Below are 18,131 nucleotides of genomic sequence, written 5' to 3' on the forward strand. Positions count from 1 at the left end.
GACGCCAGAGGGGCACCGCGCTCTAACCTGGGTGACGTGGAGAAGCCAAGGAAAAATGAAGCTCCCTTGTCCCTCCACCCAGGCCAGCAGGCCCCGCACCTGGGCACGTGCGGGGTGCGGGGAGGAATTTGTTTCCCAGGTCAACACGAGCTTTGGCCTGGCTGCAGATCCTGTCTACAAGAGTGGCAGCTGGGGCCCAGGGACATGGTTACTTAGCGATATGTTGTGGCATCTAGGAATCATCAGAGAAGCACTAGACTCTGGTCCCTACTGTTCTGGGCCAGAATCGAGCTGCTAACCCAGAGGGGCAAGGGGTTGTATCCGATTAGCATCCTGCAGACACCCGGTGTCCCCCAGTGCTGACGTCCCTGCATGGTGTCAACTCTTCCTACTCTGCTCCGGGGATGCAGCCTTGAGTTTTCCCACTCGCTCCATTGCCCTGGCAGCTCTTCCCCAAGGTAAATCCCAGGAAGGAAGTGTTTACTTACTACGTGACCCGCTTCCTCTCAGGAAGAGGAAGAGGAGGAAGGCGGCAGTCAGCACCTTCTTCAGGAAGAGCCCGATCCAGAAGGCGCAGCTGGAAAACAGACAGTGACCTGCAGTAGAAATCTATGTGATCAGCAAGCGGCCAGGAGTCCCCTGGGGAGCTTCTGCTCATGCGTCTGAGGCGTGACTGGGATCTGTACAGTGGCCTCTCTCCTTTAAACAGACAAGGGGGTTCCTAGAACTGCCCCTTTGCCTGCCTGGGACAAATCTAACCCTCCACCAGGTGCTGCAGGCGGCTCGGAGATCCTCAGCGTCTCACTTGCCTGACGGGGGGCTGGGAATTGTGCACAATCCGACAGGTGAACACGGATGGATTCCTCTGCTCAGTTGAGTTCACCTTCAGGGAGCTCTGGAGTGTATATGTCCCGTCTGGACTCTCAGTCATGGGGGAGTACTCTCCTAACCCGTCTCGTTTCTGTTCTCCAGCCTGGTGAGACTCACATCCTTCAGATAAAACCCCTCCACACGTCAGGGGAATGTCACAGACTCGTTCACTGCGACGGGCACTGGCGGGTCAGTGCCCACTCGCAGCCTGGGTGGAACTGGCAAACAAATGAAAAACATCATGGAAATCTCGATGTACAGAAATGCTCCTTTTCCTGCTGATTCCAAGGGATATTTCAAGACTTGAAAAACATCCCTTCCCCGTGGCCCACATCCCACTCCCCACCAACAGGGGAGTTCAATTCTCTCCTTCATTGGAGTATGCTCCCAGCAATACCCCCCTCCGTCCTGCATGGCAGAGACGTTTCAGATGATCAGCCCTCCCGGCTCCCTTCTGGGATGAACAGGATCAGGAGGAATCCCAGCCCAAGGGGGAATCTTCCAAAATTAAAAGAGCCTGAGAGTAAGAGATGGACACAAGCTGCTGACTCCAGATCTGAATCTGGATATTAATGCGCCAGGGAGCCTCTCCCCACTTCATCCAGCCCTGCCCCCCAACGCTGGGGTGGAGCAGATGCCTTAGCCTGATTTGGACTCCGTCACTGCTGGAGGTGGGAGGCTCTGGGCACTGCTGAAGTGCTGCTATGAGACTGGTTACTTGGCGAAGGGCCCTTCTCAAACCCAGCCCAAAAGGCGATGGGTCCGTCTCTGCCCTCACACCCCCCAGTAGCGGAGCCCCCGGTGGTCGGCCCCGGCTGGGCTCCTACCTCGCAGGGCATCTCTGAGGTTGTAGGTCCCACGCAGAGGAGCCAGTAAGGTGCTGTGCTCTATCTGACAGGTGAGCTGGGAGCGGGCGTCTCCTGGGGTCAGGCTCTGGACACGGTGCTGGACATGTTGTAGGAGACGCTCTCGTGTTCGGGGAGAACCCGGGGCTGGGGGGCTGGGAGTTTGGCCCCCTTTTTGAGCCAGGTCACAGCGATATCTCTGGGGGAGAATCCTCCTGACTTGCAGGTGAAAGTCACTGGGGGACCCAGCTCTGCCCCGCTGTGGGAGCTGGACACGGACGGGGCCGAGGGGCTGGCTGCAGGGAGAAGCGTTTATCAGTCAGATCCCTCTGCGACTGAGAGCCCATCCCCCCGCCCCATGGGGCCCGCTTCCCCACAGGGACAGCCTGAGATCGGGGGAGCCACATCCCCTGCCCCATAGCTCATCTGGAGTACTGTGTCCAGTTTTGGGCCCCACACTTCAAGAAGGATGTGGATAAATTGGAGAGAGTCCAGCGAAGGGCAACAAAAATGATTAGGGGACTGGAACACATGAGTTATGAGGAGAGGCTGAGGGAGCTGGGATTGTTTAGCCTGCAGAAGAGAAGAATGAGGGGGGATTTGATAGCTGCTTTCAACTACCTGAAAGGGGGTTCCAAAGAGGATGGCTCTAGACTGTTCTCAATGGTAGCAGACGACAGAACGAGGAGTAATGGTCTCAAGTTGCAGTGGGGGAGGTTTAGATTGGATATTAGGAAAAACTTTTTCACTAAGAGGGTGGTGAAACACTGGAATGCGTTACCTAGGGAGGTGGTAGAATCTCCTTCCTTAGAGGTTTTTAAGGTCAGGCTTGACAAAGCCCTGGCTGGGATGATTTAACTGGGAATTGGTCCTGCTTTGAGCAGGGGGTTGGACTAGATGACCTTCTGGGGTCCCTTCCAACCCTGATATTCTATGATTCTATGATTCTATGATTCATGCCAAGGCGGGACAGGACAAAACTAGGAGAGTCCTTGCTAGGAATGGGGAAGTCTCATAGCAAAGGAAGAAGAACCCAGTAACTCCATGGCTGCATCCGAGCTCCGTGCCCACAGCCAGAGCCCTATGGGGAATGGGGGGTGGGAGGGGGAGACTCACCCCAAGACTGTGTCTGGCTGCAGGTCAGTTCTGCCAAGGAGGTGCTAACTTTGTGCAGCTGCCCCAGCCTGCCTGGTCCTCGTTCCCTGTCTCTCAGGGGGATGCCCAGGGCACTGGGAGGGGAGGGTAAAACCCCTTGGTGCTGGGAGCAATCCTGGGAGGTGGGTTTAAGAATGAGTCGCAGCCTGTTCGGCTGGAGGCTGCGAAGGGCTGTACAGACCAGCCCACCCCCGCCAGCAGCTACAGCAGCTCCTTCTGGAGGGGGTGCAAGAGAAGAGAGAAGCATCAAGCCCCCCCGACCCCTCCCCCATGCACACACCCTGCTGGTCACACCCCTACAGCACACTACCGACCCCCCCACGCACACACCCTGCTGGTCACACCCCTACAGCACATGCCCGACCCCCCCACAGCACATGCCCGACCCCCCCCATGCACACACCCTGCTGGTCTCACCCCTACAGCACACACCCGTCCCCCCCCATGCACACACCCTGCTGGTCACACCCCTACAGAACACACCCGTCCCCCCCCATGCATACACCCTGCTGATCACACCCATACAGCACACACCCATCCCCCCCCATGCACACACCCTGCTGGTCACACCCCTACAGCACACACCCGTCCCCCCCATGCACACACCCTGCTGGTCACACCCCTACAGCACACACCCGTCGTCCCCCCCCATGCACACACCCTGCTGGTCACACCCCTACAGAACACCCCCGACCCCCCCCCTGCACCAGCGAGGAGGGCACTGCTTTGGGTGTCACCTACTTCCCATAAAGGGAGAGACACTTTGCTCCTCAGACAGCCCCACCCAGACATGGCAGCCCCACTTGGCTGGCCCAGCTCTGTAGCAAAGTGCTGAGTAAATGAAACTCTCACAGACTTGACCATTGTAAACTCCCCCATGGGACTTTTTCAGGTGCCAACTCTGGGGTGAGAGGTGTCAGGTGAAGAGAAGGGAATGAAAGGGTAGGAACAAATGACCAGTTCTCAGGCTGGAAAGGGGATGGGAACCCAGGGCTCAGTATTAGGCTGGATGATCTTCTGGGTATATATTAAGTATCCACAAGAGCAGTTGTACAGCCAGGTGACAGCTAGAAAACAAACTGATTGATCAACCTGGGGAGGGGGGATTGTGCGGTCAGGAGGAGCAGTGCATGCTCATGGATTCTGACCCTGTTGTAATTTCTCAGGACAAAGGTCTAGGCAGCTCAGTGAAGACAATTTCTCAATATACATGAGCTGCAGAAAGAATGGAGTAAGACAGAAGAATCTGTGAAAATGGGGCTGGACCATAAGGTCCCAGCGCCGCTCCTGGATCCAAACAGGATCTCTGCACACGCACAGAACCCCTTCCATTGCGATGGGACGGAGGCAGAGAACAGCTTGCCAGGACCAAGCTGATCACCAGCTGGGGTCAGGAAGAAGTTTCCTCTTATGGTATAAAATAATACAAGGGCTTAGATCTTCCACTGACGCATCTGGAACTTATCACTTTTGCAAGGAGCCGGAAAACAGTCTAGACGGTTTGTGCCCACATGGGCAATACATGAGTCTCTTACTGGGGATTTCCAGGAGAAGCAGCAGCACCAGGCATGGCCGAGACAGTCCAGACGTCTGGGTCAAGACAGCCATCATGGTGGCAGTGGGAAGACCCTTCAACACTGCAGCCTTTGCCAGCTCCCCATTGGCTCAAGAGATATTGAGAATTCGGAGTTAAGGATCAGACCATCCCCTGATGCAGAAGGAAGTGGATTGCATTAGTGACACTTCCTGTTTTGAATCTGTGCAGGCTAAACTGTTTTTTCCTTACTATTAATTTTACTTCTTACAGCAAAGCGGCTGGTGACCCGTGTTCTCTCATGAAGCCTCAGATAGTCCAGCCCTCTGACCCCCATGAAATAAAGCACCCATGCTAACACTGCTGGGGTATTTAAGTGGGGAGAGGTGGCCTTGGCAGAGTGCTGCTCTTTGGGAATCCCCAACAAGGAAATCTCCCCCCTCCCCCCAGAAAAAAAATCAAACCAGAGAATTTACCAGCCACGGCATGTTCAGCTACGCCCTGAGACCCCTGTTCTGGAGCTATTCTCTGAGCAGGGCTGTTAATCTGATGGGCCCCTTCATTGCTCATCTGAGTGGGTGGAAGTCACTTGGCCACTCACAGCACCTGAACCGTGTTAATGGGCCAAGGAGGTGGGGTTGGATCTGGATTAGGTCTAGGCTGGGGTTGGGGTTGATGGTGGAGATCTTATGAGATCCGTTTTTCTCTGGAGAGCCAAACCTGGGCCATGAAACGGGTCTTTTCCTGTTTTGGATCCAATGCAGAACTCACTGCAGGAGCCAGGAAGGTCTTGTGGTTACGGCACAGGTGAGCTGGGTTCTTTCACCATATCTGCTACGGAGTCACCTCCTGGGACCTGAGGCAAATCACTTACTGTCTCTGGGCTTCTGTCTCCAGTGCTGCAGTGGGGAAAGCAGCACCTTCTTTTTCCTGCCCCTTGTCTGTCTCGGCTTCTTAGGCAGCAGGTTCTGTGGGGTAGGGACTGTCCAGTACCAGTGCCTAGCACAATGGGGCCCAGACACTGTTGTGTCCTCTAGCACCCTGTAATAATGATAACGAAGAAGTAAATGGATGGAGTGATGAACATGAGACCCTTGCCTTGAAGGGGTTTGGATCTGAGATACCACTTCGGGTCCATGCCTAGTGTTAAAACTGTATAAACATTCCCTCCCAGTGTTTTAACTCTTCGTGAATTTGGGCACAGCCAGTTCTTTTCCTGAGCGATGGCTCAAGCAGCAGGGCAGGCTCTGAATGTGTTAATTATGCATGTGCCAGTTGTTTCTGTTTCCTGTTGTGACTTCTCATTTTCCTTTGCCAGCTGAGCTGGCTGAGCTCAAACCATTGTTGTTAATCCCACAGGGCTGACTGGTCTCCAACCTACAGCCCTGCAAATGGCTTTCTGCACGTCGGCGTGGCTTCAGCTGCTGAGCTTGTTGCTGGGTGTCTCTTCCATGGACAAGTCAGGTGAGTACAAAGCGGGCAAGCGATGGGGGCTTTGCAATACAATTTGGCTGGGCTAAGGAGCAGAGAAAGAAATCAGCCAGTTAGGGATCTCCGTGCAGGGGGGAGACAGATAACTATTTGTAATGGGTGTGTGTGTGTGTAAAAAAAGTCCCTGTTTGACCTCTCCCTCCCTTCCCCTTTTGCACGTTACGTGTCTTTTCGGGTTATAAGCTCTTTGGAGCGGGATCGTGTCCATGTGTTTGTACAGTGTTCAGCTGCGCCTGTCTTGACTGGGTCCTCTGAGCACTGGGGTAACAAAAGTGTTTAAAATAACCGCAGAGCATTTACCCTCCCGGGGAGGCTGGGATGCAGTGTTGCAAGGTGAAAGGTCTTTCCATGTATTTCCCAGTGAATGGGACTCAACTCTGCAAAAACATCACAGTTCTTGGACTCTTTTCCAGGAGCTCCTCTGCAGTTTTGCTCCAGGTACATGCCCACAGCACAGATCAGGCAGCACACGCATGTCCTGCGCACTTTCCTTGCACCCAGCCCTGCACTGCTGTGACCTCCCTCCTGCAGAGCTGGGCTGCATGGAGTCCCGGCAGAGCTGCTCCCATATTGCCTGCTCGGTTTTACCGCAGAGCACCGAGTGATGTCAGTCCTGGAAGAGCTGCTGGAACCCAGCTTCTTAAAGAGCAGCAGACCCTGGACAGAAAACTCCTGAAAACCATTGTACTTAGAAACGAGTCCTCCCCGCCTCTTCCCGCATTTGCTGCCTCTCCGCGGGCTTATTCCCTCTCAGCGAGAAATGCAGGGGAACAGGGTCTTGGTCTGAGCAGAGATCTGACCCGTCCGCTTCCCCCTCCCCTCTCCCTTTGCCATCACAGCTCTGATGATCTCCCAGCCCAGCTGCTCCCGGTGGGGAATAACCAGCAATAACGCATGACCTCTTCAAGAGACAAAGTTCCTGCTTTCGTGCGACCACCCCGAGTTTATAAATAAAAAAAGGGGAAGAGAAATGCACAGCCATAACTTGCAGAGTCTCTCTGCGCGGAACGTGGTTTCCAGGTTTGCCTGTTCGGCACAAGCAACACTAGGAGCCAGTTTTGCCGCGGCGGAGCAGGTGTCTTCACCAGCGTCCAGCCAGGAACATGGCAACGCACGACCTGCCCCAGACTCTGCGCTGAGAGAACCAGACTCAGCCCCTCTGCCCTAACAGCCGTGGGATGTGCCCAGGGTGGCTCTCTGAATTCTTTCGATGAGGCAGGGAAAGGGCAGGCTTTGTTCTGCCCCCAGCAGCACTAACCCCAAACGTTGTGGATCTCGAAGGATCCATCGGAGACCATGGCCACCAGCCTCCAAGCTCAGCGGCTTCAAGCCGACTCCCGGGCTTTCTTCAGCCCTCCCCAGCCCCTGGCAGCACAGCTCCATGGGAACCCCACTGACAAGGCTGCCTCGGCCCCGCAGCTGCTCCCCGGATGCCCATAAGGGCTCGATGCCATGGAGCGAAGCTCCAGAAGAGGGTGCATGGGGGCTGCTGGGCAGCGTTGCCACAGGGTTTGGGGGGACATAATCCCATTGGATCTAAGGGCTACCAATCCCAACACAAGCCAGTTCAAGAGCAGAGTCTGGGCCTGTGGGCCAAAGCATCCAGCCAGCCTCAACAAGGCATCTGATAGGGCATGCAAATTGTGCACTCCCCCTACCCACCACCCCCACAAATCTTTGCACATGCAGTCCCGGAGTTGTGCACATGAATTGGGTAATTTGGTGCCCAACCACCCATCTGCCTGGGCAAACGCCCGTCTGTACCTGCTGATTTCAGACATGCCAGCGTGGAGGCCCAGGCTGGGAATTTGCCCCGGGGTTGTAACTTGGTTTTTGTTTACAGCACAAGGAACATTAAAGGTTCAGGTGGGAACAACCCCCCATCTTGATTTCCCGGGGCTCAGCAAGGTGAGGGGTTTAGGTAGGCTGGAGCAGAGTGCAGGGAGGTAAACGGTTAAACCCAACAGACGTCAGAGTGCCCAGATCTACTGAAAGAAAAGGAGTACTTGTGGCACCTTAGAGACTAACCAATTTATTAGAGCATAAGCTTTCGTGAGCTACAGCTCACTTCCTCAGATGCATATCGTGGAAACTGCAGCAGGCTTTATATATACACAGAGAATATGAAACAATACCTACTCCCACCCCACTGTCCTGCTGGTAATAGCTTATCTAAAGTGATCATCAGGTGGGCCATTTCCAGCACAAATCCAGGTTTTCTCACCCTCCACCCCCCCACACAAATTCACTCTCCTGCTGGTGATAGCCCATCCAAAGTGACAACTCTTTACACAATGTGCATGACAATCAAGTTGGGCTATTTCCTGCACAAATCCAGGTTTTCTCACATCCCCCCCACCCCCATACACACACAAACTCACTCTCCTGCTGGTAATAGCTCATCCAAACTGACCACTCTTCAAGTTTAAATCCAAGTTAAACCAGAACATCTGGGGGGGGGTAGGAAAAAACAAGAGGAAACAGGCTACCTTGCATAATGACTTAGCCACTCCCAGTCTCTATTTAAGCCTAAATTAATAGTATCCAATTTGCAAATGAATTCCAATTCAGCAGTTTCTCGCTGGAGTCTGGATTTGAAGTTTTTTTGTTTTAAGATAGCGACCTTCATGTCTGTGATTGCGTGACCAGAGAGATTGAAGTGTTCTCCGACTGGTTTATGAATGTTATAATTCTTGACATCTGATTTGTGTCCATTTATTCTTTTACGTAGAGACTGTCCAGTTTGACCAATATCTATTCAGGGGACACCATCACAGGGCCTAATAACATCAGCCACACTATCAGAGGCTCGTTCACCTGCACATCCACCAATGTGATATATGCCATCATGTGCCAGCAATGCCCCTCTGCCATGTACATTGGTCAAACTGGACCTTGCACCTTCAAAAAGCGTTCTTTCCCCGAGGGAACTTAGTGACCAGCAGGAGAGTGAATTTGTGTGGGCGGGTGGAGGGTGAGAAAACCTGGATTTGTGCTGGAAATGGCCCACCTGATGATCACTTTAGATAAGCTATTACCAGCAGGACAGTGGGGTGGGAGTAGGTATTGTTTCATATTCTCTGTGTATATATAAAGCCTGCTGCAGTTTCCACGATATGCATCTGAGGAAGTGAGCTGTAGCTCACGAAAGCTCATGCTCAAATAAATTGGTTAGTCTTTAAGGTGCCACAAGTACTCCTTTTCTTTTTGCGAATACAGACTAACACGGCTGTTACTCTGAAACCAGATCTACTGAGGGCTTCCGAAACCACGTCTCCCGTTCCTCGTGGGTGGAGAGGAAGGTCTCACCGACCACGCTGGGAGAACTGTGCAAATAATACCCAATATCAGGAATAATAACAACGCATTATCCCTGTCATTAACTAAAACCCTCCCACTGTCTCTGCGCTGCAGGGGCCGGGGGGGCCGAGGAGTTCCAGCTGCTGCAGCCCCAGGACCCCGTGTGGGTGTCCGCGGGAGAGAATCTCACTCTGACCTGCTCTGTGACCGGCCTCGCTCCAGCAGGACCCGTGAAGTGGTTCAAGGGCTCGGGCGGGGACCGGCAGCTCGTTTATGCACAGGCGGGATCATTCCCCCGGGTGACGCGGGCTGCGAGTGGCTCTGACACAGACTTCACCATCCGCATCAGTGACACCCGCCCCGCGGACGCCGGGACCTATCGCTGTGTGAAGTTTAAGAAGGTGTCGGGAGCCAGAGAGGAGGATAAGAAGGGGTCGGGAAGCGATGAGGAGATTAGATCCGGCGTGGGCACAGCCGTGACTGTGAGCGGTGAGGGTGAGCTCCCATCCCAGCCACACGCCCCTGCCCGCCGGGGGCTGGGACCAGGGCGGGGAACAAACCCAGCTCAAACTCTTCCTGCCCATTCTGTTAGCTATTCTTGTAGCTGTAACATGCCTTGTGCGGTAGAGAAGACACCGGATTCAGCAGTAACAGAGATAAGGATGAATCTCAGCAAGGCTGCAGGACGCAGGCACCCCCTGCGGTTCTCCAGCTTCCAGACTAACACAGCCCGGGCTGCCCAGTGTCGCCACGCAGCGCCCCTGGATCCTGGCCTGGGTTTTTAACGTAGATTCCAAGGCCAGAAGGGACCTTTGTGTCTAGTCTGACTTCCTGTATAGCACAGGCCAGAGAACTGCCCCAAAATAATCCCTAGAGCGGATCTGTTAGAAAAACATCCCAGTCTTGATTTAAAAATGGTCAGTGATGGAGAATCCTCACAACCCTAGGGAACTTTTCCCAGTGGTTAATTACTCTCACTGTTAAAAGAACAGGAGGACTTGTGGCACCTTAGAAACTAACCAATTTATCTGAGCATAAGCTTTCGTGAGCTACAGCTCACTTCCTCCAATGCATTCAGTGGAAAATACTTCCGATGAAGTGAGCTGTAGCTCACGAAAGCTCATGCTCAGATACATTGGTTAGTCTCTAAGGTGCCACAAGTCCTCCTTTTCTTTTTGCGAATACAGACTAACCCGGCTGTTACTCTGAAACCTCTCATTGTTAAAAAATGTACGCCTTATTTAGCTTCAACTTCCAGCCATTGGATCATGTTCTACCTTTCTAAACTGAAGAGCCCATTATTAAATATGTGTTCTGCAATGTAGGTACAGTACTTATAGAATATGATCGAGCCATCCCTTAACCTTCTCTTTGTTAAGCTACACAGATTGGACTCCTGGAGTCGATCACTGTAAAACAAGTTTTCTAATCCTTTAAATAATTCTCGTGGCTTTTCTCTGACCCCTCCCCAATTCATCAACATCCTTCCTGTAGTGTGGGCACCAGAACTGGACACAGGATTCCAGCAGCAGCTGCACCAGTCCCAAATACAGAGACAAAATAACCGCTCTACATCTACTCGAGAGTCTCCTGTTTATGCATCCTAGGATCTCATTAGCCCTTTTGGCCACTGTATCGTGCTGGGAGCTCATGTTCAGCTGATTAGCCACCATGACCCCCACATCTTTTCCAGAGTCCCTGCTTCCCAGGTTTGAGTCCCCAGTTGTGTGAATGTGGCCTCGTTCTTTGCTCCTAGATGTATATATTTGCATTTAGCCATGTTAAAAAACATTGTTTATTTGTGCATAGCTTACCAAGCAATCCATATCGCTCTGTATCAGTGGCCCGGCCTCTTCATTATTTACCATTCCCCAATTTTTCTGTCATCTGTTCACTTTATCAGTGGTGATTTTATTTTTTCTTTCAGGTCATTAATAAAAATGTTTAATAGTGTAGGGCCAAGAACTGATCCCTGGAGGATCCCTCTAGAAACACACTCTTTCAATGATGACTTCTGGTTTACAGTTACATTTTGAGACCTATCAGTTAGCCATCTTTTAATCCACTTAATGTGTGCCATGTTAATTTTATATTTTTCTAGTTTTTCAATCAAAATATCCTGCATCAAATGCCTTACAGAAGTTCAAGTATATTACCACTATTACCTTTACCAAACTTGTAATCTCATCAAAAAAAGATACTAAGTTAATTTAACAGGATTTATTTTCCATAAACCCACATTTATTGGCATTAATTATATTACTCTCCTTTAATTCTTTATTAATCAAGTCCCATATCAGCTGCTCCATCATCTTGCCAGGCATCAATGTCAGACAGCAGGCCTATAATTACCTAGATCATCCTGGGGACCTTTTTTAAATATTGCACAACATTAGCTTCCTTCCAGTCTTCTGGAACTTCCTGGGTATTCCAAGATTTATTGAAAATCAACATTATTGGTACAGTGAGCTGCTCAGCCAGCTCTTTTAAAACACTTGAATCCAAGTTATCCAGACCTGCTGATTTAAAAATATCTGACTTTAGTAGCTACTGTTTAACATCCTCCAGAGACACTAGTGGAATGGAAAGAGTGTTGTCATATGACATGACTACATGATATGTTTTTTCCCCAGTATAGAACAGAAATATTTATTGAACACTTCCGCCTTTTCTCCATTATTACTGATAATTCTACCATTTTCAAGTAATGGATTAGTTCCATTGTTAGGATTCTTTTTGTTCCTAATATTTTTTAAAAACTCCTTATTGCCTTAACTCTGCTGGTCATAGATTTTGCCTTGTATCCCTTTGCTTCCCTTATCAATTTTCTAAAATTCCTAGCTTCTGATTTATATTCATTAGTATCAACTTTCCTTTTCTTCCAATTGTTTTATTTATATAGATATAGATAAATAATAGCTGCCTTCACTGCCTCTTTAAACTAGGTAGGTTTTTTAACCAACATGGCCTTCTTTATCAATTGTGGCTTTTGGGGCATCTAGTAGAGTGTTCTTAAACAATTCCTAATTATTCACTTTTTTCTGTTTAAATTCTTCCTCCCACATGATTTGGCTCATAATTATTTTCAGCTTTTTGAAACTGGCCCTTAGAAAGCAACATTTATATATCTATATCACTTGTCTGGACTTTGTTCTGTTTGCACATCATAAATATGATCAAATCATGACGGCTTGTACCTAAGATACCATTGTTTTTTAGTTCTGTGTTCAGTTCCTCTTTATCTATCATGACAAGGTGTAATATAGAATTCCCCTGTGTTGGATGCAACGTTTTTTGTGTTAGGAAATTGTCATCTATAATGTTTAGAAATTCCAAGGATGTTTTAATACTGGCAGTATGAGACCCCTAGCATATGTCACTCAAATTGAAGTGCCCCATCCTGTTCCCTAGTATAATTTGGGGGTCTGTAGCAGACTCCAATTAATACCCCATCTGGTGCTTTACCTGTTAGGACATTGATCCATAAGCATTCAAAATCATTTTCTTCTAAGTTATCAGTGAAACAGGTAATGCCATCTTTGATATAGAGTGTCACGCCCTCTCCCCTTTTGCCCATTCTGTCTTTCCTAAAGAGGTTTCAGAGTAGCTACACTGACCATTTCCATCTCAGCCGATTGGTTCCCTGGATTCAAATTCAAACCCTCGGCCGTTACAGGAGCAGGGCCTGGATCCAGTCCCAAAAAGACACAGTCACCCCCCAGCAGGGTCTCACAGCTGATATCCTGGAGAACCCCAACGACCAGCCCGCCCAACCCCTCCTGGGCAACCTCGTGATCCCAAGCTTCCCAGGGATCACCATATCGACGCCAAACTTAGTGTGGACACCCAATCAGCATCGCCCACTGCAGCCCAGAACTCCTGAGCTCAAGCAATCTGCCGGCCTCATACATTCCTAAAGAGGTTGTAACTGTTGATTTTAACATTCCAATAGTGTGCATCCTCCCACCAGGTGTCAGTAACACCACCTAGATCAAATGCATGCTCATAAAGGAGCCATTCCCATTCCTTTTTGGTACCCAGGCTCCTAGGGAGTCCTGGAAGGTGACTGTGGACCGCGCTACAGAAGCATCGCAGACAAACTCACCAGTCAGTTATTTATGCACTGCAGAATGGTCTCTGCCAACCCCTGAAGTGCAGCTTGTGCCTCTAGGTTTTATTTTCCCAGATCGCCACCAGGTTGCTGTGTCTGCTGCTGCCGGGGCAGTCTGTGTCCTCCTTGTCGTTTTAGTCCTTGTCTCCACTTACTTCTTTGTGAGAAAGAAGAGAGGTGAGTGCAGCATTTCAACCAGCCTGTTCCATTTACTCCAGGGCTATTTGCTGGTCCTAGCATGACTAACTGACCTCGTTGTTTCTTTCCTCTGCCCATCTAGGCAGGAGCCCCTCCACAGCCAGGTCTGTATAAAGCTGGTGTTAATTCAACAACTCTTAGTCAAACTAACGCAGTCTCACCTGTTCTCTCTCTGTCTGACCCAACAGCCTCCTGGCTTAATTCCCTCAAAGCATGTTGTGCTGTAAAAGATCTTTTTATCCATAACACTTTGCTGTGTCTGCTTATTGTGACTGGAATTCTACCCGAAGCCGGACTCCAGTAGTTTGTATCTATGCTGGGACTAGGTGTTTCTCTGGCACCTGTTACCTTGGTATTTAAGAGCCCAGCAAAGCAATATAAAAAGCAAGCGCACAGAATGTCCGCCTCCAAAATCACCCCCGAATACAAAGCCGATTTCATGTCTGGCCAAGAACCCCAGCCAAACTTCCAGGGCCAGATTCTGTCCCTGGGATGGACTCAGCTCCTTTTCTTCTACACAGTTCAGTTCTTGGGGGGGCAAAATCCTCTTATCTGTGTCTAATTAGGATTCTCTTTCCCACAGGTCTCAGACTCCCTTTCCGGATACCACGAGGACTCAGAGCCAGGTATGATGTGATGCTGATACAAAGGGAGAGTGGCCCTCTTGGGCACGTCCACAGTTCAAGCTAGGCGTGTGGTTCCCAGCTTGAGGAGACATGTAACCTGCACTGGCTCGGATCAAGCTTGGGTGCTAACACCAGAGTGTAGCTGCCGCAGTGGGAGCAGTGGGAGAGGCTAGCTCCCTGGGTACACACTCGTCTAAGACCTAGGCATGGTCTCAGGGTGGCCATGCCCGTGGCTTCACTCTTGCATGAGTGTGTCTCCTCGACCCGGGAATCGCACCCTCAGCTTTAAGTGGAGACTTACCCCCAGCTGCATTGGGCCTCCTCACTGCTTCCTAGGATCAGGCCCGCAAGGTTTTGGCCTGATGCATAGGGGCTGGGGGGGTTTGGTCCTGTTCCCAGGATGTCTGAGGCTGCACAAAACCCAACGCAGCAGCCCCAGCTGGGGCGCAGGGGCCCGGCTGCTCCCCTTGTGATCTCCCAAATGGGTTCACTGAGCGGCCCAAGAGGCCATCTGGGCTGTCACTTTCCAGCTTGCACCACCTCCCAGCAGTACGCAGAGGCACTGGCCAGGGTCTCCTCTCACTGGTGGAAGGCGGGAGTAATTCCACTGAGGCCAACACAGCGACACCAGTGTAACCGGGGGAGAGTCAGGCTCATCGCCCCATCGTCGCTGTTAGAAACACCGGGATCACAGAGTTCCAGGCCAGAAGGGGCCACCAGATCGTCCAGCCCAACCTCCCGTATGGCACAGGCCACCAACCCCCAGCACCCGCACGCTGACCCAGCAGCCCCCTAGAGACAGGCAGAGGATAGAAGGGACCACGGTAATTCCCATGGAAAGAGAAGTCAGTAACATGGGGCCAGGCTCTGTGCTGTGCACAACAGGAGCAACTGGGGCGAGGGGGCTGTTCTGCATGCCAGCCACACCCCCTCGCACCCTGTCACACCCTCCCCCTCCCCTGGGATGCCCCAAAAGTGCGGGCTGTGAGGGGAGAGAGCGTAGGGCCACATGACAGCAGCCTTATGCGCTATGCCTAGCTGGGGGACATGCCCACCAGGGGCCTCTCTGGCCCTGTCTACACTGCAATCAGGTGTCACTGCGGCACGTCGACAAACCCGAGCTAGCTCACTAACAGTAGCAGTGTGGCCATGGTGGCACGGATGGCAGCATGCCGCCCTGGGGACCCGGGTACATGCTCAGGTGGCAAGCCCAGCCCACCCTCACGACACTGCCATCTTGACAAGCTGTTTGGATGAGAGCTAGCTCAGGATGCCTACACGTGCTGCAATCACAGCTCCGACCGCTGCGCAGACGTGCCCACGGCCATCCTGACGACTCCCAGACGTTACCAGTAATGGGGCTGCAGCGGGGAGCAGCACCAGGCCCAGGAAGGGGTCACGTTGATTTTCCTGGCTTGCATTGGAATCAGAGTTTAACCCCTTCCTGCCCCTGCTGTTGCTCAGACACGGGGAGATTTTCCAGCCTGTGGCTACTTCCCCCGTGGCACACTGCAGCTTGGGTGGTGTTTCAGCCGCTGGGCTCAGGGTCCTGTTGGGGTTTCTCTAGAGCCTCCGCGTTCTTTTTTTAAACCCTGGCGTCTGAGTGTGTGACTCACTGGCAGCCCAGCTGGCATTAACCCCTTCGGTGCCAGGCGTGGACTGTACCCAGAGAAGTCGGGAGCCTGCACGCCGTGTGGGGATGTTTTATTGAACGGTGCAGCATCCAGCACAAACCAGGGCACACAAGGACCGCTCTGGTGGCTGTATGTGCTGTGAGCAGAGAGGGGCTGAAGAAATAAACTGCTTGGAGGGCAGGGGGAGGAAACTGGTCGGTTTGGGCTGACAGTAACTTTGCAATCTCTCCACTTTTCCTCCTCTCTGCTCTTTGGGTGCAAAGCTGCACAACAGCGGGCCAGGGAGTAATTAAGAGGGATAAGAAGAGGGCAGTTTGTTCTTATAAACACAGGGATGCCATACCGTGCACGTGCTCATGCATAACTCAGGGCGTACATAGCGCTCGCTGCTGTACCCAGGAACCAATTCATGAACCCTTTCTTTTTAGCCCAGTGATGACAAAGACCCAGACGTGCTCTACGCTGACCTGCAGCACCCAGCCAGGCTCCAGCAGCCCAAGCAGAGCGCCCCAGAAGAACATTCTGAATACGCGGCCATTAAGGTAACCCCGGCCATTGCCACGTAGAGGGAGAAGGCAGCGTGGCTCTGGGCAGCCTCGGAGAAAGACTTAAAGAGCTGCTGTCGGAGAAGGAAGCTGCAGCTCTCTGCCGGGCACAGCGAGAAAGGAGAAGTGAGGGCAGGTTCTAAAATTCTATCATCCGAGTCACTCAAGGTCTTCCCCGTGGGGGGGCCCGGAACTGACACAGCGTCTCTTGTTCCCCCTGGCACTTTGTTTCGATTTCGCTGTCAGCGTGGGTGTGACTCCGAATCGGGGGAACTCATGACCTGGAAAGTCAGCAGCCACCTGGCATGTTCCTGTTTTCACAAACAATTAAAGATTTCAATTATATTCTCTCTAAGCAGAGCCAACGGCGATTTGCCCTGTGAAATCTGAGCCGCGGCCTTTGAACGGATGGTATCGGAGGCCAGCACAAGAACTGCCCCTGTGATTTCTGAGGTTGCTCTTAGGAGGAAGTCTTCTAAGGGTGGGACACACACATAGGGCTGACTTCTCTTTTTCCCAGGGGTTCCTCCACCCCCAGGCCCCGCCCCCACGCCGCCCCTTCCTGCCCAACATCCGTGGGGGCTCCTGGCTGCAGTCCAAAATGACAAACCAAACAATCCTGCAGCCCACAAAACAGCCCGGGCTCGCCCCGCGCAAGGCAAATCGCCCTTGGGAAGGGAGGCTGGGTTTCTAACCCCTCGGGCGCCTGGGGGGACCCTGGGCTCTCGGGGAAGCAAAGCAAACTGGAGATGGCCCCTCTACCTCTCCAGAGGATCCAGCAGCAGAAGCTCTTCAGCAGCTTTCCTGACCCACAGCTCCTTCTCAGAGGGGTTTGGGAGCTCCAGCCCTGCTTTCCTCCGAGTGCCAGCCTGCACCGGGCTTGGATCCCCCCTTTCAAGGGGCTGCCCCTCTCCAGGCTTGACAAGCCACAGCGGTGGCTGGTGTGGGCCCAGAGGAGCTCTTTAACCCCATCCTGGCAGGGGAGGGGGCCGGGAGAACCCATCCTACCACAGGGCAACTTGGTCACCGTCTGTACGTACCTACAAGGGGAACTCATCGATAAGCAAGGGCACTTCAGTCTAGCAGATAAAAGTATAACACAACCCAACGGCTCGAAGTGGAAGCTAGACAAATTCAGACTAATACATTTTAACAGGGACATTTTAACATTTTAACCACTGGGACAATTTACCAAGGGCCATGGTGGATTCTCCGTCACTGGCAATTTTAAAATCAAGACCGGATGGGTTTTTTTCTAACAGATCTGCCCTGATTCAAGCAGGAATTAATGCAGGGAAGTCCTGTGGCCTGTGTTACACAGGTCAGACTAGATGACCACAATCAAACCTTCTAGCCTTATGACCTAGGAATCATAGGCCTGGTCTACACCTAAAAATTCGATTGACCCAGCCCCATCACTCAGGGCTGTGAAAAATGTCGCGCCTTGTGTGACGTAGTTAGGTCACCCTAAGCCCCACTGTAGATGCAGCTTCATCTTCTGTCGGCCTAGCTCCCCCCCTCGGCAAGGTGGATTATATACATCGATGGAAAGACCCCTCCCATCACGGTAGGGAGCGTCTACACTACGGTGCTGTAGACACTGCCCTACCGAGAGGCTAGACAGCCAGCATGACTAAAGGAACTCTGCACCAGGGGACGGCCCTTTTGAAGATGATGAAGGGGGCTGCTAAATTGTGCAGGACCTTCCATTTCAGGGGATCAGCCCCCCAGTTTGAAGGTTTCCTGGCACCTGTGGGAGCCCGCGGTGTTTTCGGCACTTTGGAGAGGAGGGTTGAAATAGTCACTGGAGGGAAATGATTCC

General features: G+C 52.0%; 1 protein-coding gene and 1 pseudogene across 4 annotated transcripts; one reads left to right on the forward strand and one right to left on the reverse strand.

Moving 5' to 3' along the window:
• Nucleotides 1–766: 766 nt before the first annotated feature.
• Nucleotides 767–4,481, reverse strand: LOC311529416 (signal-regulatory protein beta-1-like; annotated as a pseudogene). The gene is made up of 4 exons: nt 4,393–4,481; nt 2,832–2,944; nt 1,698–2,011; nt 767–1,088 (listed from the first exon to the last, which is right to left on the reverse strand). The product of its transcript is annotated as a signal-regulatory protein beta-1-like (transcript).
• A 640-nt stretch (nt 4,482–5,121) lies between these two features.
• On the forward strand, nt 5,122–16,664 carry LOC311529286 (tyrosine-protein phosphatase non-receptor type substrate 1-like). Of its 3 annotated transcripts, none has more exons than XM_084645159.1 (7): nt 5,122–5,211; nt 5,764–5,868; nt 9,310–9,690; nt 13,382–13,483; nt 13,587–13,608; nt 14,088–14,130; nt 16,193–16,664. In XM_084645159.1, exons 1-7 carry the CDS (start codon nt 5,163–5,165, stop codon nt 16,328–16,330), a joined length of 840 nt encoding a protein of 279 aa, XP_084501285.1. In that variant the 5' UTR covers nt 5,122–5,162; the 3' UTR covers nt 16,331–16,664. The 3 variants fall into 3 exon arrangements, with proteins under 3 accessions (XP_084501285.1, XP_084501286.1, XP_084501287.1); XM_084645160.1 differs by having other exon boundaries at nt 9,310–9,684; XM_084645161.1 differs by lacking the exon at nt 5,122–5,211 and having other exon boundaries at nt 5,731–5,868.
• The last annotated feature ends 1,467 nt before the right edge of the window (nt 16,665–18,131 follow it).

This window comes from Lepidochelys olivacea (genome assembly GCF_965140295.1).
Source record: "Lepidochelys olivacea isolate rLepOli2 genome assembly, chromosome: 13".
NCBI classification, from domain to species: domain Eukaryota; kingdom Metazoa; phylum Chordata; order Testudines; family Cheloniidae; genus Lepidochelys; species Lepidochelys olivacea.